This window comes from Camelus ferus, chromosome 11 (genome assembly GCF_009834535.1).
Source record: "Camelus ferus isolate YT-003-E chromosome 11, BCGSAC_Cfer_1.0, whole genome shotgun sequence".
NCBI classification, from domain to species: Eukaryota; Metazoa; Chordata; class Mammalia; order Artiodactyla; family Camelidae; genus Camelus; species Camelus ferus.
Window position 1 is genome coordinate 60,610,813 of NC_045706.1, and position 21,829 is coordinate 60,632,641.

The 21,829-nt window shown below is 46.4% G+C and overlaps 1 protein-coding gene across 1 annotated transcript in view; it reads right to left on the reverse strand.

Annotated features, from left to right (window-relative positions):
• Positions 1–5,793: 5,793 nt before the first annotated feature.
• Positions 5,794–21,829, reverse strand: part of FRMPD2 (FERM and PDZ domain containing 2) — a 114,953-nt gene continuing 98,917 nt past the window's right edge. Inside the window, exons 26-29 of the mRNA XM_014567719.2 lie at positions 20,263–20,477; positions 18,008–18,106; positions 12,074–12,417; positions 5,794–5,842 (exon numbers count right to left, since the gene is read on the reverse strand). Coding sequence (XP_014423205.2) covers positions 5,794–5,842; positions 12,074–12,417; positions 18,008–18,106; positions 20,263–20,477 — 707 coding nt within the window. The remainder of the gene's footprint in view (positions 5,843–12,073; positions 12,418–18,007; positions 18,107–20,262; positions 20,478–21,829) is intronic.

Genomic DNA, 21,829 nt, shown 5'->3' on the forward strand with positions numbered 1-21,829 from the left:
ACTTTTTCAATGTTGTTGGTTTTGTAGGCTTTTTGTTATGCTTTTTATCTCTTGCTGGCAGCTAGTGGACGTTTATTACTCCTCTGTAGATCTGATAAAGCTTGAGTCTGTTTTCTACCAGTTTGCCTATGTGTTTTTAATTTAATCAAGCTTTAAATTAAATTTAATGTAATTTTAGTAGATGAAGGGAATTTCGAGTCTAAATCATCTTTTCCAGCTACCCCAGTTCTGTCTTTGAAGTTGGCCTCCCTCCCCCATACTGAGACACTGACTGCCATGCATCCCCCTGTTACATAGCACTGAGTGTGTTCCGTGGCTCACACTGTGGCTCACTGGGTCTATTTCTTTTGTACACTTGATAATCCCAAGTTTTAGCTTTTTAGTGTTCTGTTATGGTGGTAACCACCACCACAATGCTGGATCTGCCACTTCACCCATCCTTTTACTATTAGATGCTGCCATCACATTTTTCCTTCATGTAATGTTTTAGAATCATAGCCCAAAAAGGAAAATAATTTTAAGAGTTTATAACCATTGGCAGATGCATAGGAAGAACACAGAGAGATGAGAGATGACAAAACATACTTCTTCATGGCTTTCGAGCCAAGTCTCTCAGCAGATTCCTTTGAGGGAACCGGGGGCTCTTTGAAAACCATGGAAACTGCTTCAACCATTGGAGAACCTAAAAGTGCCCAGAACTGAAGAGGGGCCACAACCACTATTCAAAATGAGTTCCAGAAGTGATAGGCATGATCTTCTTGAAGTCACCTCTTCACCACTGGGCCAGACCCTCCATCCCACGTCACGTTCTCAGGAACCCTCAAGTTCCTTTACTGATTGTGGAGTATGTGGGTACATTGGCTGGACCAACATCTGAGGATTCTTCCATGTGATCACAGTCAGAAGGATGTTCATGCAGAAATCCTTGGGTTCTGTCTCGGGAGACTGTCCCCATTTCTCTGCTTATCTAAAACAATAAGCAGCTTTTACTGGGTCACCTCTGCCTGTGGTCAGCAGCCTTCCCTAAATAGAACAGTTCGATTGCTTTCTTAATCCCACTGGGCAGCAGGGGTTGTTTTAGCCTCATAAGAGAGAAATACTTTGGGAGGAAAATAGTAGGATTCATGACATGTGATGGAAAGACGTGTGTGTAACACAGGCCTATGTGGAAAGACACATTCTAGGGGAAATGTAAAAATGCACCAGAAGTAGAATCAGACAGATGCAGTGTGAATCTGCCCCTCCCAGTTGTATGATCGTAGGCAAATTAAATAAACCTTCCAAGCCCCATTTATAAAAGAGAAATAAGAATACCACTCAAAGTTGATAAGAGGATTAAACTAAATCACCTATAGACACTACCTATATATATATATTACTGTCAATATATAACAGGGCGAAATAAAAGCCATTTGTTATAAGTTTTGAAGGACACATGACTCCATCCATAAGCAAAGTCCTTTTTACACCCTCCAAGACTTCTCTGTACTTCCGGGATGAAGAGAGAATATATACAACAGAGGTCCTCAACCTTTTGGGGGTGACGGACCGCCTACGGAACTTGAAGAATGTTAAGAGCTGCTTTCTCCAAAGAAGCAGCGAGTCAACACTCTAACTGTAGAGCTCCCCGGGTGCCTTGAAGCACATGTGTGGGCAGCTCCATGGAGCCCAGGCTAAGTCATGCCTTGAGCACTTAACCCTGCAGGCCCGTCTTCAGTCAGCAAGGTGGATAAGTGACAGTGTACAGGACTCAGCCTAACTACGCCCCAAGCCATCATCCATAGCTGAGGGCTACTCAGTCCACCTTGGATCCTGACACTTTTGCCATAAACCAGTACCTCTCCCCACCCCACACCTTATGTTAGGGCACAAATCTGACAAAATTGCCTAGTTCCTTTGTCTACGTGGGGCAAAAAACCCCAACAGTACTGAATGCATTAGTAATGTTGCATCATTTCACTGAAGCAGTTTCCTCCTTTAAGATTTATGATTAAAAACAGCTAACATTTCCATATGATCCAGCAATCCCACTCCTGCACATATTATATCTGGAGGAAACTCTAATTCAAAAAGATACATGCACCCTAATGTTCATGGAACACTGTATACAACAGCTAAGACATGGAAACAATGACAGATGATTGGATAAAGAACATGTGGTATATTTATACAGTGGAATACTACTCAGCCACAAAAAATGATGACACTTGCAGCAACATGGATGGACCTAGAGATTATCATAGTAAGTGAAGTAAGTCAGACAGAGAATGACAAATATATGATATCACTTATATGTGGAATCTAAAAAAATGACAAAAAATGGACTTATAACAAAACAAAAACAGACTCACAGACATACAAAACAAACTTACGGTGACCAAAGGGGAAAGGGGAAGAGGAGGGATAAATTAGGAGCTTGGGATTTGCAGATATTAACTGCCATATATAAAATAGATAAACAACAAGGTCCTATTGTATAGCACAGGGAACTACATTCAATATCTTATAATAACCTAAAATGAAAAAGAATGTATATCTGTTTAACTGAATCACTATGCTGTACACCAGAAACTAATACAGCATTGTAAATCAACTATGCTTCTATTTTTTTAAAAATGGCTAACACTTTTTGAGTCCTTACTACATGCCACACAGTGCGCTAAACATTTGACACGCATTGTCATCTAACCCTCCCAAGAACAGCACGTGGTAGATTTCATTGTCTCCATTTGACAGTCAGTTAGCTGAGTCTTAGGTGGTTTAAAAGTCATTTGCTGCGGGTCACTTAGGTAGTGAGTAGCAGACCTGACTTGGAGCCCTGCTCTCAATACTCTGATCTCTGCCCCTTCCCTCCAGGGCACTGCAGATTTCCTGGGACATTTCATAAGTGCTGACAAGTATGGTCCTTAGTTGCTTTCCTGTGGATTTCCAAAGCACCACTCTATTTTCTTTTAGTTCCCCAGCCCCGAGGAGCCCCCTCTGGGAAGATTGCCCTCCACATATAAGCTGCTCCCTGCTTACTAAACATTTTTGTGAATCCATAATGCATCATTCCCAGAGCTGTCAGAATGTCTGACTTCCCCATAAATGGCATACCAACCTTCAAAGCCTGCGTGTCATCCCCTCTATTAACGTGTTGCTTCCTATTTCAGGTAAGAACCAGCCCTCTTGTCATATTTGAGTTTCAAATATCCACCCACCTTATCAGCTAGCCTGCCACTGTCCTCTAAGAATCCAGTTCAATCATTTGTGATGAAAATGTAGCTGGGACACACTGGAATGAAATTGAACATACCCAAAGCTTCACAGCCAATGCCTTCGTCAGTTTCAATGTGTCTTGAAAACGTGTTTATGTGAAAGTTTCTTGAACATTCAGCATTTTTCAAATACTGGAACTACTTATATTGTAGGCACTTTAACAGCAAGCTGGGTGATTTACCAACCTGTCCAGAGTTTAACCCTCCCTCCCTGACATTTTTTTTACTACACTTACTCCTCCCATGTCTTTTTTTTTTTTTTAACTGAAGTCTAGTCAGTTTACCTGTTGTGACAATTTCCGGTGTATACCATCATGTTTCAGTCATACATGTACATACATATATTCCTTTTCAAATTCTTCTCATTATAGGTTACTACAAGATATTAAATATAGTTCCCCGTGCTACACAGTAGGAACTTGTTATTTATCTATTTTATCTATAGTAGTTAATATCTGCAAATCTCCCAGTTTATCCCTCCTCCCCACTTTCCTCCCTGGTAATTGTAAGTTTGTTTTCTATGTCTGTGAGTCTGTTTCTCTTTTGTAAATAAGTTCGTTTGTGTCTTTTTTTTTTTTTTTTGGATTTCACATATAAGTGATAGCATATGCATTTTTCTTTCTCTTTCTGGCTTACTTCACTTAGTATGATGATCTCCAGGTCTACCCATGTTGCTGCAAATAGTCCTCCCATACACTCTTTATCAGTATGATCTGACTCCAGCCTGGTCACCCAGTCCCAGCTTCTGGCAGAGCCTTGTGTCAACAGTTTGACTTTCTTGTTCAAGCAAGAGCTCACCATATTGAGACACAGGGGCTGCTGAGATGGGCCACGTCATATGACACCAAGAGTCTTCTCCAAAACACATTTAGCCCAGGGGCTGGCAGGGACAGACAAAACAGGAATCAGCACTTCCCAAGCAACCCACTGAAAGAGAGGCCTGAGGAGAGATGGTACAGCCTGGCCACATGCGAAAGGCAGTATCCATCCACGGCTCCTGGTCCAGGGTCAGCAGAGGAGAGCAGGGGGTTCATGGAGTGAGACCTAGGGTTGAGTTGTGACTCTGTCCCTTACTCACTGGTGTCTCTGGGAAAGTCCCAAATGTGTCATCTGTAAAATGGAAATGACAATAACCCTCTCTCATAGGGTTGTTGCCATGGAACATGGACCACTATAAGTGTGGCAATGAGGTGTGACCTCCAGAGGGGATGTAAGGGGAACATGGCGATGCCCGTGGACCATCACGCAGCCAAAGTAAAAACACTGTGTCCCTCTAGAAGTCAGCCCAGCCTCATGCCACCTAGACAGAGCGATACCCACCTGAGGGTGCCATCATCCGGGTCCTCAGCCTCCTCGAGGTCTTCCCACTCACTCTCACTGTCATGGGGCTCTTCTGGAGGCAAAGACTTTGAGAAAGTCCCCCAAGAACAGAACTGCGGTAAGGGAATGGTCCCTGAATCTGCCTCCAGACATTCTCCACAGGGTAGCTGGTCTTCCAAGGCAGAGTTGATGATGAGATAGGCTTCATCCCCCCAGGTGGGAGGAGGGGCTTCAGGTGGATGGCACACGTCACCTTCCTCATCATCACTGTACCATTGAGGACTAGAAAACAGAAACCCATGTGTCTTCCAGTGTTGATCAGAAATTCCTCTCCCCACCTTCCCTTGTTTTCAGGATGCTCATGGTGACCCATCACAGGAGAGCCAGCCAGGCTTCAGACAGTTCCTGCCAAAGACTGCTCTGGGACCAGGAGGTGAATAGTGAATAAGGCATGGCCCCTGTCTTTGAAGAGACCCGGATTTAACAGAAAGAGCGAGCAGTGAAGAAATGTTACAATCCAAGTAGTAAGCACTATGGTAGCGGCAGCACACAGCGTTATGGAAGCGGTGGGGGCAGGGGAGCTCCCTGTCAAGTCCACGAGACCATGGGGGAATTTGCCAGAGGGGGTGGCATCAAAAGCAGAGCTCTGGCCCAGTTCTAGGAACTGGAAGTCAGTCAGACCTCCAACAAATTTATGCACTTCCCTGGGACCTCAGTTTTCTCATCTGAAAAATGGGAAGGTCAAGAAACTTACAGGATTGTTGGGATGCTTAAGTTAAATAATTCTGATATAGCCATCCACGGTTCCTGGGCCAGGGTAAGTTCTCAGCCAATGGACAAAACCATGATTACTACTATGATTATGATCGCTCCTTCAACAGAGAAATTAAATCAAAAGGGCCAAAGCAGGAGGCTGGGAACAACTTAAGCAGGTGACCTTCAAGGTGCTTTGTGCAAATTTCAGGTCCATTTCTGAGCACAGAAAAAGTGCCTATTTGGAGAGGCAGCCAGCTGGCATGGCATTTACTCCCTGAGTGACACAGAAAGAGGATGAACAGAGAGGCTCATTGTCTGGTGACAAAGATGCAGATGCAACGGTGAGCAGTAAGCCTTCCAGAGGCTGCGTGAAGGTCACCACACAGGCTTTGTGATTAGAAAGAGCGGTCCATGCAGACAGAGCGTTCTGCCCAGTGCTTCCAACATGCAGAGAAGGTACTCAGAAAATGTCTGTTGAGAGTCTGGTTAGAGAAGATGAGAAGGAAAATCTAAAAGAAATGTACACAGGTTGAACTTTGTACCAAATACACAAATCCTTGTTTATCAGCCTCCTGCCCCACCCCCAAATCAATGCGTTGGCTTTGTCAGTGTCCCCTGCCCTCCCTCTCTCTTTCCCACAGTGCCTCTTCCCCTTAAAGTCAGCTTGGGCCCCTCCCCATAGCTACCAGCCCCCCGAACACCCATACAGCTGGTCCTCCTCCCCCACTGGAGCCATAGTGTCAGTCCCAACCTGAGTTTTGCTCTCAAAGAGACATCATTTCTGCTCACAAGAGCTACAGGGCTCGTGTGAGTGTGCATTTCATGTAAATATACACACACGTGTGTGTTTGAAAAGGACACTATATGCTCCGAGGACTAAAGAGGAACGCTTACTTTAAGAAAACAATATTTACTAACACAACATTGTAAATCAACTCTACTTCAATTAAAAATATTTAAGAAAAGAAAAGAAAAAACAACATTTAAAAATTACTAAGCATTTCAAGGAAAATTTGGCTTAAAACCTTAAAGTACTTGACTGAATTGTGTAGAAAGTGTGTTTTTTAATAAACAAAGGAAGGGAATGCTGGGGAAGTTTTGTCAAAAGACAAGAAATCTAGCCTGGTGCCCAGGTCCACCCTGTCCCCTGTCCCCTACCCCCTCTCCCCCTTCCCTGCCAAGAAGCAAGTGGCAACACTGCAGTGCCTGACGATCCAGGCCTCACCTCTCACGACCATGCTCCTTCAACATTTCTAATAAGCTCTTTGCTCACCAGGTTGGATCTGGGGCTCCAGCTACTGGCCCTGCCTGGAGGGAGACCCAGGGAGGCCATCAGCCCGAGCAGCAAGAGGCAAGGCTGTTGGGATGTCCAGAGAAGGTTTGGTGATCTCCAAGGTGACATCCTGGCCATTGTCCCACCACAAGTCGGGGAGAATAATGGCCTTTCCATCCACCCTTCCACCCTGGCCACCAGGATGCTCTTGGGGATCTGACCTGGAGTTTGCCTGTGGGCGTGGGGAAAGGGAGTAAGAACAGAAGAGGCACCAGAAGGCCCACGGAAGCCCCCAGGCAGAGCCTCCTGCACGGAAGGGGCAAGACTTGGAGATGCGGAGAATTTGATAAGGATGGTGGTATGCTTTTGAGCAAGGCCAGATGTCTTGGCAGGTGGACGTGCCAGGGAAAGAGGCAGAGTCCTTCACCCAGGGCTCAAGGCCAGCTCAGGATCTGGGAATAATGCTGCATAATTCTCCCATCCAGAACCTGAAAGGGATTGAGGTGCTCTGAGTTCTCTGCTCACCCGCAGGTCCATTTTATGACCTCAGCTGCTCCCTGCACTCTTCCCCTCCCTCCCAAGTTGTCTGACAAAAGGAGCCTTTTATAGACAGGTGGCATCTGGAGGAGACTCTGGAGACCCCACCTGGGATCTCTGCCCAGCCATCTCCCTAACACAAGCTGGCAGGGCCTAGGAACCACACCCCTCACCAGACCCTGCAACTCTTCAGCCTCTGCTTTCAAGGAAAGGAGCCCTGGTTCAGCTCAGGTCAGTGAAATCAGTGTGAAGCCTCTGCTTGCTACAGGGTATTTACTGAGAGTGGCCGACACCGTGCCCAACATCCCTGGAGAGCTGTTCTTTAGAAACTTGGGCCACTGACTTCCTGGGGGGAGTGGCCAGAATGGAAGAGTGGAAAGACCCAGAGGTCACCTCCTCTCTTGAGCACACCAAAATCACAACTATCTGCAGAACAATCATCGATGAAAAAGACGAACCTACCAGAAAAGATCTACCACTAAAGACATAACGAAGGAACCACAGTAAGACGGGTAGGAGGGGCGGACTCACGATATAATCAGATCCAGGAGGGTGACCCACAAACTGGAGAACAACTGCGGGGCAGAAGTTCTGAGCCCCACGTTGGGCCCTGCAGGCCGGAATTCCGGCACTGGGAAGGTGAGCCCCCAGAGCACTTGGCTTTGAAGGCCAGCAGGGCTTACTCGCAGGAGCCCCCCAGGACTGGGGGGAAACAGAGATTACACTCTTAAAGGGCGCACGCAAAATCTCACTTGCACCAGGAGCCAGGGCAAAAGTGGAACCTTGGGCCACCAAAATCACGTGTGCCTTTCAGGAAAACAAGCCAAATGCGTAGACAGCAGCATTTCAGGCCTGAAATGCTAGGTTTCGTAATTGCCCTATTTACTGCAGGGGAAACCCGCAATGAAGTGCAGGCTTCGTGTCTCTTCGTGTGGGGCTCCACCTTCTCCAGGTCTCCTGCACCAGGCCCCCCGCCACGTCCCTGCTAGCCCAGTGAGTGCAGCTGGGATCTCAGGGTCCGTGCCAAGTTTAACATCAGCAGGTTGGGTTTGCAGTGACTCTAAGACATCAAGAAGGGACGTTCAGTGGACCACTGGGTTTGAAGCTTAGTTGATAATCCTGAGCTGGAGAGCAATATTTAAGAGTCATCAGAGTGGGGTGCCTGGCTTGGTGTGTATGGGAGGGGGGTTCCCCAGGGAGCCTGTAAGTGTGGGGAGAGAACTCAGCTGAAGGCAGCACCCACGCCCAGCCTGTAGCGGGCTCTGCTCTGCAGGGCTAGATGAACCACTGATGCTCCTGGCCAGGCATCTGCCTCCTTCGCTCTCCTCAGTCACACTCCAGCTCCAGAGCAGGCCTTCACAGGGGTCCCCTGTGCCCTCCCTTTGACCCACAGCCGGCCCACCTGGCAGCCTCATTCACCCCTCGGCCAGCTACTCTGAGGTCACACCTGGCATGGAAGCTTCAGTTGAGTTAGACCCCTAGTCCCCTCATCATCTTTTGCTATTCCAGGAACTCTGTCCTCCCCAGAAGGTACACAGTAACTTTAGGTTTATTTCAAGGACTCGGCCTCATTTTGCATTTTTAAATGATCATGAAGACTTATATCCTCATGTTCACTACATGATACTTGCTGAAATGACATGCATTTTAATTACAGGAATATAAATATATACACTAGGAGGGGAGAGAAAGAAAGAGAGAGAGAGGGAGAGGGAGAAAGAGAGAGAGAGAGAAAGGAAAGACCAACTTCCCAAGGCTCAGCCCTGAAGCGAGCATGAGTGGGAAACTTGAATGAGCCATCCCTTCATTCCTGTGAGGTCAACATTTAAAGAGAAGCATTTTGCAGTCAGTATGGCCTGTAAAGGCAAACCACCAGACTTCATCTGTGGCTCAACCAAAGAAGAAGCGACCTGCTCCCACACCAAGGAGGGAAAAACATCACACCTTGCAAAGTGATGTTCAGGGTAACATGACTTGATGTGGTTTTTGCCTTATGCCCTAACTTTAGAAACTAACCTTGCATAAGATGCAACTCCAGCCAAGTACCAAGTCCTCTCTCTGGAAGGCACACAATTCCAGTGGTCTTCCATGAAAATGTACTGTACTGCTTTATTACATGTTTTATAAAGATCTACCGTGCTATGGTAGTAATAGATGGACAGTGTGGTAAAAGAAAAGAAGAAGAAATGTCAAACTTCATCTTCTCCAAGAACACTGGCTTTGCTGGGTGCTGGCAGCCATCTGACTGTAGGAAGTAGCCACCTGGTAGATGACAGTGCGCTGGGAATTTCAATTGATAGGACCTGCTTTTTAGCTGGAAATGGCTCTGGAAAAGGAAAGAAAATTGACTTGGGTTGAGTTCCTGCTGGGAGCCAGGCACTGGGTTAGCACTCTGCACATGTGTTATCTCTTTCGAACTGCACGGCACCCTGTGGAATTGTCTGTGTCTTCATTTCCATTTGAGAAGCCTCAAGCTCAGGAAATTCAACTCTCTGGGCATGGGCATGCTAGGAAGTGGTAGAGCTGAAAGCAAGGCTCTCTGATCAAGAAGTCAGTGCTCTTTTTGTTCTAAACCACAGAAAGAGAACTTCACTCGTGGATGCTGGCAAACAAAGGGGCAGTTACCTGGGACAGCCACCTCAGAACTGAGCTATGGACATTCGAGATGGGGTCCACCAAGAACCACAACCCCACTTTGGAATCCTAATTCCTACCCTACCCAGGGGCTCGGGGAACTGTGTCCGAGGATCGCTGGGTATGTACCATGCTTTTCCTCCTGTAGGGGACAGCCACTAAGTACGTGTGCTCTAAGCGCAAGCTGATGTCCCATGGGAGGAGAAGCTAATGTGGTTTGAGTCCTTCCTTTGGAGAGAAAGAGGACTTCCATTTCTGAATGGGAGAGAGGAGACAAAAGTACAAGTGAAACACAGTAAAAGGAAATGTGATGAGGTGGAGAGCTGCCATCACCAGGGCCACAGGGAGCCAAGTGCAAGGGGGAGGAGTCGGCCATGGAGGGAGTCAATGCAAAGAACAGCAAGCCTGCCCACCTGTTACCCTGTGGACCACATGGTCCTGGGGCATTGAGCATGGAGCAGCAACCAAGATGGCCCGATCAGAGGCTCCACCAGAATGTTCTGAACAGGCTGTCAATACTCTTGTATAATTCTGGGAAGGGGCCACCCCCTTCCAAGGATGGCAGGTTTTGGACATCTGGTATACCCTTGCAAGTAGGGACGCTAAGCCAAATTTAATTTGATCCAGAAATATAAAATGATATGATGTTTCTTTTTTTTTTTAAGGAATGACAAAAATATAAGGGGGAAAAGGTGTCAGGATTTTATAAGAAGAAGATAAAGAAAGGCAGATTTCACCTTAATATAAGGAAGAACTTGCTGATTGACAACGACACGATGATAAAATGGGCCACCTCAAGAGGTAGCAAATTCTGCATCCCTGGAGCTATTCAGGCAAAAGCAGGCCCTCTACTTCAGGGATGTCACAGAGCAGATGCCAGCATGGAATGTGAGGTTAGATGAGATCGTTTTTACATTGAACAACCCCGAGTTTTTTGTGAGTTCGTGAATAAAACAGTGACAACCTATACTAATAATTAGTTTAAAATACTACTATTAATAAATAATGACTATATTAGATTTAAGGCACATGGCAAGCCAAACTCCAGAGTCACACTTTATAATCCAGTTTTCAGGGTTTCTGTCCATCACCCCAGACTATCAGTAAAATCTTCAGAAATCCGAATGAGTGGTCCCTTGCCTGAAGGGAAGTACATTTCCTTGTGTATTTCCTACAAGATCATACAAATACTTGTCCTTGGATAAAGCTCTGCAGGTTAATTTCCTGTATCATTTGATCAAGTGTATCAACTACGGCCTAGAAGAAGGCAACTGTAAGGAATTATAAACACACTGGTGCTCATGCGTTTCAGAAAATGAAAATGAATACCACCGCCCAAACGTGCTCACCCACTCGGTTCTGCTTCGCAGAGTAGTTGAATTTTGTTTGGTTGGCACAATACAGCATACTTTAAAAAAATTGACTCTGGATGCTTCTAGGAAACATGTCTGGCTCCTGCTGTCCCAGATCTCATGCTGCCTAATTGCATTACCCCAGCTGCTTCGTAGTTCATGTCACCTACCAGTCCCTCGTCAAGCTCCTAGGATGACCGACAACTAAGAGCCATTTAATCTCGGTGAGTTTTTACAGTGTCAAACACAAGCAACTGTTCCTCATATTTGGCTGCTTTGTGCCTATGAATCTAGCTGGCACACACCCAGAAGCAGTGTCTTGCCCTCTCTCTGTGCTGGATCCCCTCTCTCTACTTCTAACAAGTTTCCAAGCACTTTGAGTATGTGTAACAAGCACTCATCAAACTGAATGGAGGAGTATGTTTTCCAACAGAACAGGACTGACAATTAGAAATACTTACGGGTGGATGAGCACAAAGATGCAGACGAAGATAAAAATAAATGGCTATTGAAATGAATGCTTCAGTCTGGTTTTGAAGATGTAGATTTTTTTTTAAAAGCTAGTGTTGATTATAAAGCATTATATTAGCAGTAGAAATGATGATGCACACGTGGAAAAATTCTTTCTTAACACAGTGCTTCAAGAGGCCTTGAGAGGTGCAGGACAAAGGTTTGTGTGGTGGGAAGAAATCCCAAAGCCTGCCATCTGTGGTCTCCAAGGATACTGGAGGACCTCTGGATGGGGTCTGCTTTCCCCAAAGCTCACAAGCTGTGGCTCCAGCAGCTCCAGATTTTATGTTTCTCTTGTTTCCTCCTCCCTCCACATGCCCAGCACAGGTCCTGGGCCCCATAAGCATCTGGGCACAGTTATTGATTCCTTGATTGTAATTTCTAGCAATGAAATGCATATGATTTAAAGTACGTCTGCAAAGAGGTGAACTTACCTTTCAAGTCTCCTGATATCGCAAACTGAATAGCAGTTTTGCCTCACATCCTTTTCCAAAGAGGTAGCCAATGCTGATGCAACCACTTCTCGGTGAAGTCGGCATAAATGAGGGTAGGAATCCTGTGGACACGTCAAGGAAGTGTCCCAGGGTCTCTCTGTGTCTTGGTCCCATTGTGCCTCTCTGGTGGCCGGTTGGAAAGACTCTGGCCTGAGACCCAGGCCTTCCCCTGCATCTGGGGAGGCACTGTCCTTTTGGCTGTCCTCTCGATCCAGGCTGGGGCTCTGCTCTGAGTCAGTGCATGTCGCTCTGGTGAATTCTTTGTCTGCTGACAGCAAGGGTGTCTATTGAAAAATAATGGTAAGGATTACTGGATCCACAGCGCACACTGAGCAAGATCTAAAATTGCTTTTTAAAAAAAAAAATAATAAGCTTTTTCTTCATGTAATTGGAGAGCAGAGCCATTAAGAGATGGGATCAGTCTCCTTCTGTCAGAACCCCAGCTTCCACTGAGCAAAACACTGAACCATCTCTTAAGCCTCTTAGCTTGGGACCATTGGAAGCTCTTGATAAATGTAAGCATCATTCATTTATTAATAAAAATATCTTGAAAATGTAGAAAATATGAAAACAGAAGTAATGACTCTTTATCCCACTTGGCAAGAAGGAATTTTTTAAAGACTCTTTGTCTTCATTGGTCCTCAGTCAAAGATGGTCCATTTTCACAGCTTCATCTCCCCTCCATCATGATGCCCTTTCCTGGGTCTCCTCCTCACTTCTCCAAACATTTCTTGATTCTCCTCATCTGCTTACATCCCTACTGGGCCTTTTAGGTTCTGATTTTGATGACCAGCTGTGACACACTAACACTGCTCAGCTTTCTATAGGTTAAAAAAAAAAAAACCTGTGCTTCAGTAGAAAACCATGCATTGGCCACAGCACAGCCTTCTGAGTTATCTGATTCTAGCTATATTCCTTGTTTTGATCTATTTTAAAACTCTGTATAACTAAAAATGCTGCTCTTTGAAAACTCTTTTGAGCAAGTTTGAACATCTGCCTGGTTCCCTCATGGAATGAGTTAAATAAAATCTTGAACATGTGTTCATCATTATATTCTCTCCCTGTAAGAATCGTGACTTTACCTTTTCTTGAAAATTATCTTTTACTACTTCTGTCTCATGACCTACATCCCTAATGTGACAGAGTACATGGACTTCGAGCCAGACGGGACTGGGCTCTGGGCTCTGGCCCCTGCCCTCTCCTATAACACAGGAACCTGTCCCCTGTCCCCCAGCCTAGTGGTCTCATCTTTCTGATTGCCCACTCCCCACAGTGAGGGAGGATGCACCTCCAAAAATATGCACTTTTATGTAATTATAAATTATAAACACTTAGGACTCTACTGACATATGAGTACACTCTAAAGGGTATACTCAAAACTGAAATTTGAAATAGATGAGATAAAAAAGAAATAGTGACTGTCTGTTCAGTTCTTCTGCCCATATTTTAAATGGGTTGTTTGCTTTTTAACTGAAGTACAGTTGATTTTAAAAATAAAAAAAGAAGACGACTAACAGGTTCTGGAATCTAACATCCAGCATGGTGATTCTAACGACACAGTATCCCATTAATGATACTGTATCATATACCTGAATGTTGCTCAGAGAGTAAATCCAAAATGTTCTCACCCCCCAAAAGAAACAATAATTATGTAACGGAATGGAGGGAGTAGCTCACATGACAGTGGTAATCATTTTGCAGTTTATAAATGTATCGAAACACATTGTTATGTGATGTTATTACAATGTAATATCAATTATATCTCGATACAGCTGGGGAGGAAAAAGAGACAGCAACTCCTAAAGGGAAAATGATACCAGCTTTCTATGCAATCTTGAAGAAAGATCCTTCAAAATATCTACTAAAAAAAAAAATTGGGACTCAAAATTAAGTAAATAGATAGATAGATACATACATACATACATACATACATACATATATAGATACATAGATAGTAAAAGGAGTTATCTTTTCTCTCATCCTCCTTGGGAGACCTCCAGAAACCTCCTTTTCAATCACTCCTGTCCTTCCAGCTCATCACCCCCAGGACTCATTCTTCAGAAATTCTTCAGCCTCTTGAAGGCTTCCAGTGGAGGGACCTGCTGCTTTTTCACCACTGCTCCCAGTTCCCATCTTCAAAGTCCTTCCTCACTTTCCTTTTACTCTGCTTAGATTCCATAGTCTGTCCCATAAACACTCCCTGAAAAACGAATTCCTGAGCTCCCATCCTCTCCCCCATCCCTGCCTCCATCACATGTTGCTCACAGGTGCTGGATTTTAATTCTAGCTCTTAGTGCCATGATATGTGGGCTCCACACCCGCTTCTGAGCCCCTGACTAATGCCACAGATAGGAGCACAGATGTCAAACAGGCACTCAAGACTTCCAGGTCATCTTCCTCTACGTCCTTAGTAAATTCACTTCCCTGTTCTCTCTACCCTCTAAATGATTTCTCATCTTCTCTTTCCACAAGTGTCCAATAACCACCCCCTGCAAGTTGCCTCTTACTTTACAGTGAGAATGGACACATTCAGAGAAGAATCCTTCATCTCCCCATTTCAAAGTCTACCAACCAGCCTGCACCCCTACTCCAATGTCCTCTCCCACCTACCAATCCACCCCTTTTCTCTGCTCTTCGAATGAATGCCTATACTCACTATTTCATTGCCCCCTCCTTCTCCCTTGTACCCGCTCCAACCAGGCTTCTGTCCTCATCATTCAATAGAAAGAGCTCTGATCAGGGTCCCTCATGGCCTTCATCTCTCTAAAGCCACAGGATAATTCTCTGCCCTCATTTCACTCTAACTCTCAGCAACATTCAACATAATTGGCCCCTCCTCCTTCTTGAGAGCAGCCTTTACTCACTTACTCTAAATGTGGAGTTTACCCTGAACCTCATCCTTCAGTGGTTCTCCTACCACCTCCCAGGCCCCTTCTTCTCAGCCTCATGTGCTGCCTCATTCCTTTGACCCAGACCTCTCAATGTTGGGGTGTCCCACGGCTCACTTCCCAGCTCTCTTCTTGACTTTTTTTCTACTCTCTCCCAAGATGATCTCATCCCATTTATGGCTTTTGGTGGCATGATTGGCTGACCATTCCAAATTCACTTTTTCCAGCCCTGACCCTATGCCAATTCTCCACAAACAACTACCTAACAGATATCTTCATTGAGCGTTCCATAAACATTTCAGTTTGCAGGCTAGCAAGAATGACAGCTTCTCCCCCATGCACTCTGAACTGCTCCTGCTAAGCTCGTCCTGTCTTCGTAAGTGGTGCCACCATCTATCCAGTTGCTATCCAGTTGCTCAGGCCAGACCCTACCCTCTATCCTCATACCCATATCGAATCCCATAGTAATCCCATGTGTTCTGCCTCCCAGATGTATCCCAAATCTGACTACTTCTTACCAGCTATTTGGCTACAACCTGCATCTAAGTCACAATATCCTACCTGAATCACTGCCACATTACCCGATCCACTCCATCTCCACCAGCAACCTAAGTGATCTCGCTAAAGCATAGACCAGCTGAGGCCACGTTCCTGCTTGACCCCTCCCAGCCCAGTGGCTTCCCATTGCAGCCAGGATAGACTCAGCACATGATCGAGACCTACAAAGCCCTACATGATGTGGTCCCCGACTCCTTCCACAACTCCTTCCGCTCCACACTCTCCCCCATTAACTACCATCCAGGCACAACCATTATCTCTGTGTCCCTCAAACATGCAGGTCCTTCCTGTCTCAGAGCCCCTGCACTTTCTCTTCCTTCTGCCTGGAGTGACCCTGCTCCCGATGTCTGCACAGCTGCCTCTTCTCATAACTACTTTGTTCTAGTTATGAACTAAATGCTCCCTTCCTTGACCTTCAGTCTGAGCCATGTGGATGAATGAAAATTCTCCTCCCACTTGGCCCCCAGGCATGAGGAGAAAGAAAGCATGCCGCCATTCCTTACCCCAAGCCCTTGCCACCAGAATCTTCTGGGCTCTCCCGAGAGGAGCTCTTCTCCAGGACAGAAGGACGGCTATTTCTCTGGCATTTCCCAGATATCTCAACAAAAACACAGGCTCCTGGCACTTTGATCTGATCTTTATGTGCGTGAAACTTGACCCTCTCCCACTCTGTTCAGTTGTTTAACACAATCACTTTTTTTTTTTTTTTGAACCTTCTTTTCCAAACTGGCAGCTTTCTGATTTATTTTCCCATAGCTCTTTTCTCACCAAAATTGGTATCAAATGACCTCTCGGAGTCCAAACATCAAGAGGATCTGCGTCACAAGTTCCCTGTGCTGTCTTTAGTGACCGTCACCCTCAGTAATGGTAAGTGATCAATTTCATCCACATCTTATCCACGTCTCTGATGAGAAATAAGAGGCCTGGAGAAGTCAGGCAAGTGCCTGGGGCCCATGCAGCAAGCAGAGCAGGTGCAGCGACCCCAAGGTGCTCACACAGACCCTCCTCCAGGACTAAGGCCCCCCTCTCCCGGCTGCTGGGAGTGCTGGCTGCTGGCAGCCCACAGCTAGCCTCTCCACAGGCATTATGCTCGGCTCAAGGGAACTGTCTCAGCCAAAGTCAGGCCCCCTCCCTTGGGGCAGCCCTTACCCCAGTGTTGGTTGATGCAGATGGCAAAGGTCCAGGCTCTTTTGTCCCAGTTTCGGGACAGCACTACGGGGCCATCCCAGCTTCAGAGCTCCCTGTGGGGTCAGCTGAGGCCCCTGTTACAGCTGCACCACATTAACTTCCCCTTCCACCCATCCCTGCCTCCCGCACCCTCACAAGGGTGTTTCCAAGAGCCAGCCCCATAAGCCTCCAGTCTGTGTCCCAGGAACACAACAGGTGATAGTTAATTTTATGTGTCAACTTGGCTGGGCCACAGGCCCTAGATATTTGGTCAAACACTAATCTAGATGTAAAATAAAGGTATTTTTTAGATGATATTGGTATATAAATCAGCAGACTTTGAGTGAAGCAGATGGCCCTCCATGAGGTGGGTAGGCCTTCTTCAATCAGTTGAAGGCCCTAAGAGAAAAAAGACTGAGATTCCCAGGAAAAAAGAAATTCTGCTTCCAGACTGTCTTCAGACCCAAGACTGAAGTGACAACTCTCCTGGGTTTCCAGCCGGTCAGACTGCTCTGCAGAATTTAGACTGGCCAGCCCCACAATCATGTGGGCCAATTCCTTAAAATCTCTCTCTCTCTCTCTATATATATATATATGTATATATACACATACATATATACACACATACATGTATATATGTATATATACATATACACACATATACTATGTATATATAAATTTATAATATATACTTATAAACACACATGCATATACACATATATGCCCTATTGGTCTTATTTCTCCAGAGAACGTGACTAATAGAGGCTTCAACATAAAAATTCTGGCTTGTCCTGATTCCCATGCCTCGCTTCCTTGCACTGAATCACACGTGCTTTAGGAGGGTGGACATCCATCCATCCTGTTCTCTATTTCACTCCTTAGAATGCCAATTCTTACCTTCCCTTCGTCTGATTTTAGACCTACTCCCCTTGTTTTGGGGTTCCCCTGTCTGATGCTTGGGTTTCCGGAGAGCCTGGCTCTAGAAGTTTCACAGCCAGGATGTAAACACGGAATCGTCTACAGGAAGACCCAGATATTGGGAGAGGCAGAAGCGGGGAGAGGAAGGAGGAGGCAGAGATAGGACCTCATGAACTTGTCACAGACCAGCTGAGGTGTGGGGGCCAGCTATTCTCCTGCCCCAGTGAAAGAAGGCGGCGTTGAACCCTTCTGAAAGCAGAGGTGGCCTTCTCAGGACCCAGCAGACAAGAAACGCGGTGCTGAGCGTGAGGCACGTGGAGAGTTGGAGGGCACCATGTCTTACCTGCCATCCTTGGTCCATCTCAGGTAGCGTGCCTGGAGGGGGTCGGCAAAGCAGGAGTGTGACTTCCTGCGAGGCTCCGCGCAGTAAATGGAGCACCTCCTACCAGAAACCAAAGCCCGTGGTTAGATGTGGGGCTGGCGTGGCTGTGGGATTTCCTTCTCTGGGCTCCCCACTATCTTCCTGGCCCTGGCCCCTCCTCCTCCCACCTCGATCTGTTTCTTGGCTCCACAGAACTTTGAAGAACAATGTTGTGGGCCCGACTACCCCAAAATGCATGGATCCAAGGCCGTCACCCTGTGGTTCCCACAGAGACCAGGCATGGATGCTGAGCTGGAAATGGCCAGGGTCTGCCCAGGGCTTTTCCGTGGCAGCATCTGCCAATCAATACTGATGCCTTTTCTTCAGAGAGAGAGTGACCCAAATTAACGACTGTTCCCATTTCAACCTCCTCTCCCTCCCGACCCCATTCATCTCAGGGCTGCCAGTGATGTAGGTGCCCCTACTTTGATCTCTAAAGCCTGACATTCAGCCCTGAGCTCCTTGTGAGGCTCAGCTCAGGCCCTCAGAGCCTCTCACCTGGGGAATTACAGGGCCCTCCTCTCTGCTCCCTGCCTCCTCCAGATTCACCCACCTTCCTCCCTCTAAATCACTTAAGTGCATCATTCCAAAAGGCATTTATAAACCGGTTCTCCTGCTGAACCCCCTCTCTGGCTCACCTCACCCTACATAAGCACAGAACCTGCTCTTACCTGCCATTGCTCTCACTCTGATCTCTTTCCCACCTGCTCCCACCTGCACCCACATCCTAAGCTCCCACCATGCTGAACCTCTTGTTCCAAGCCACCCTCTCAAAGCCCAGAGCGTGGGGCTGGCTGAATAGCTCTTATTACCTATCCAAACCATGGTTTCTCAGCCTCTCGGCACTGTTGACCTGTTGGCATTTCAGGCTGGATAGCTCTGTTGTCAGGGCTGTCCTGTGCATTGCGGGATGTTGAGCAGCATCTCTGGTCTCTACCCACTAGATGCCAGTAGCATCCATTAGCTGTGACAATCACAAATGTCTCTGGACTTCACCAAATGTCCCGAGAGTTGAGATCACCCCTACTCGGGAACCTCTGATCTGGACGCTACTCAGCACCCCCCAGCTGTGATGGACTGCCGCAGAATGGGCTGCTTCTCGGTTCCCCAGTGCAAGCCTTGGAGCAGGGGTTTTTATCTCTCATGACACTTAACTCCCATGGTAAGTGTTGTTCTCTTGTCTGTCCCACCACCCCCATGAGCTCTGAGACTATGAAATGTCCACCTCTGTGTCTTCAGTTCCTCCCACAGTTGCTGGCCCAGCATTGGTCCTCTGAGGACAGTTCCTGCATGAGACAAAGGATGCAGGATGCAGGAAGGCCTCTCCACCCTACCCCTGTTCTGAGGATTCTGCATCCCTTCCAATCCCACCCAGAGCCACTCACTACCTTCACCTGCCTTCCTCTGTGCCCTGGAGGTGGATATGGGCTGCAGAGGGACTTCCTGCTGGGCTCAGCCAATGGGAGGGTGAGCAGCGATCAGGGATGAGGAGGAGAGGGAGGTCCATGGGTGCTTTCCTGTCTCCCTCCCTGTGGGGTTGTCACGGGATGACTGTGTCCCTCGGCTAATTTCACAGCTCACGTCAGTGAGCCTGCTCCACCTAGCTCGCTCCATTTCTGGAGGTGGGTAATTGCTCTTTCCCATCTCCCTTTGGACTTGGGTTGGCAGGGGGAGGGAGGGTGGATAACTGCACCCACTGCTCCCAGCCCCAGGGCTCTATACTCTCCCTTGAGTTTCCCACCCACCTCCACCCCTTTATTACACTTTCTCAAATGGTCCAATTTCTGCCAGGACTCTGACTGATATGTATAATATTTCATTGAGATTTTGTGCTATAAGCGTTAAGAAGTGTCCACTTTTTACTCTCTTTTTACTTTTGGGTTTTTGGGGGGGATTTTGGCAAGGGCAAGGTGATTAGGTTTGTTTGTTTACAGAGGTGCTGCGGATTGAACTCAGGACCTTGTGCATGCTAAGGCTTATTCAAGGTCAGATATTTAAGAACTGAGATGGAAAATTTAATCTGGGAATGTTCCTCCAGTTTCTCTCTCTGTGTGATCCCAGCACAGGCTCCAGGTGTGATATCCGAGAGCCCGGAGTGACCCCATGGTGAGTGGGCCTGAAAGGAGCGCGGCTGACCTCAGCCTGTGCGCAGGGCTGCATCCCTCATGGCCTCCCACCTGGAAGTCGAGGCCCTCCGTGGGCCTTCCATTCACGGCCAGGATGATGTCACCAGCCGCGATGGCCCCATTCTCCTCTGCCGGCTGCCCCGGGAAGAGCCGTTTAATCCTCAGCAGATCATTCCTGAGGTGGCCGCAGTGCTCTCTCTCCATCTGCACGAAACTGAATCCCAAACCACTGATGTTCTTTTTCAGTTTGACTTCAAACTTAGGACCTGTATCATGGGATGCGAACGAGATCCATTCCTTCAGTAAGTAGGTGACAAATGAAATAGGCCAGGCTCCAAATGCAAATTGTCAGGTAAATGAATTTGTTTCTCTTTTACTTGGAAAGATTTCATTTTGCTAATTGTTAGGACAGAGTTCATTATACATGTGATAGGCCAGTGCCATCTGATGGAAATACGTGAGCTGCAGATGCACACCATGTACGTAATTTCAAAATTTCCAAATAGCTATATTTTAAAAAGTAAGAGAAAATAGATAAAATAAACTTAATCAAATATTTGAGTTAACCCAACATAGCTAAAATATTACCACTTCAACATGTAATCAAAGGAGAAAATATTGAGATATTTTACGTTCTTCTTGTGAACTAAGTCTTTAAAAGTTGAGTAGGTGTTTTACCATTTGGATTGGCCACACTTCAAGTACTCAGTGGCCACACTGGCAAGTGATACCGTATTAGACATAACAATTACAGATAATCAACAAAGTTTACATGTAGAGATACAATTTGTAGACATACACAACACGCCTACATCATTTAGTAAAACTTGGATCACGTGTATTTGTATTACTAATCCCAATCATTTTTTAGTATACTTGAAAAATTTTTTTTGCATAATTAAGCCATGGAGACGATTATGGCCAACTCTATGAAAATGTTTAGGTGCCATTTTGTTCAGCCCTAGGAACTGACGGTAAGATAAAACAGCTGCTTCTGGGCACTCAGGATGGACACAGCTCCAGGAAATCTGGCAGCCAAAGAGGCCTCGGGGCCTCCCCGAGTCTGCCTTCACCAACTCAGTTGGTAGTCCGTCAGTAGAAGGACAGAGCACTAACTTGTGAACCATGATTGGGGGCAACGAAAAAAGGGGAGCAGTTGGGTTCAGACATATCAGATGACCAATTTCACATCACTATCACCTGATCCTGTTAGCTCATTCCAAAGTCAATTTCTCAAAGGCCCTCACTGAAGTGAACAGAGGAGCAGTGAAAGAGAAAAGAGACTTGTTTTATGCACACATGTTCCCCCTCCACTCAACCCCATCACTGACTTCAACTTGATTTCAGAAAAATCTCTCTAAAGGGGTTAAAGGAGGGTTTCTTCCGGGTATATGCCCAGGAGTGGGATTACTGGGTCATATGGTAAGTCTATTTCTAGTCTTTTGACACTATTTACAATAGCCAAGACATGGAAATAGCCTAAATGTCCATCCACAGATGACTGTATAAAGAAGATGTGGTATATTTATACAATGGACTACTACTCAGCCATAAAAAAAAAACATAACGCCATTTGCAGTAACATGGATGTCCCCGGAGAATGTCATTCTAAGTGAAG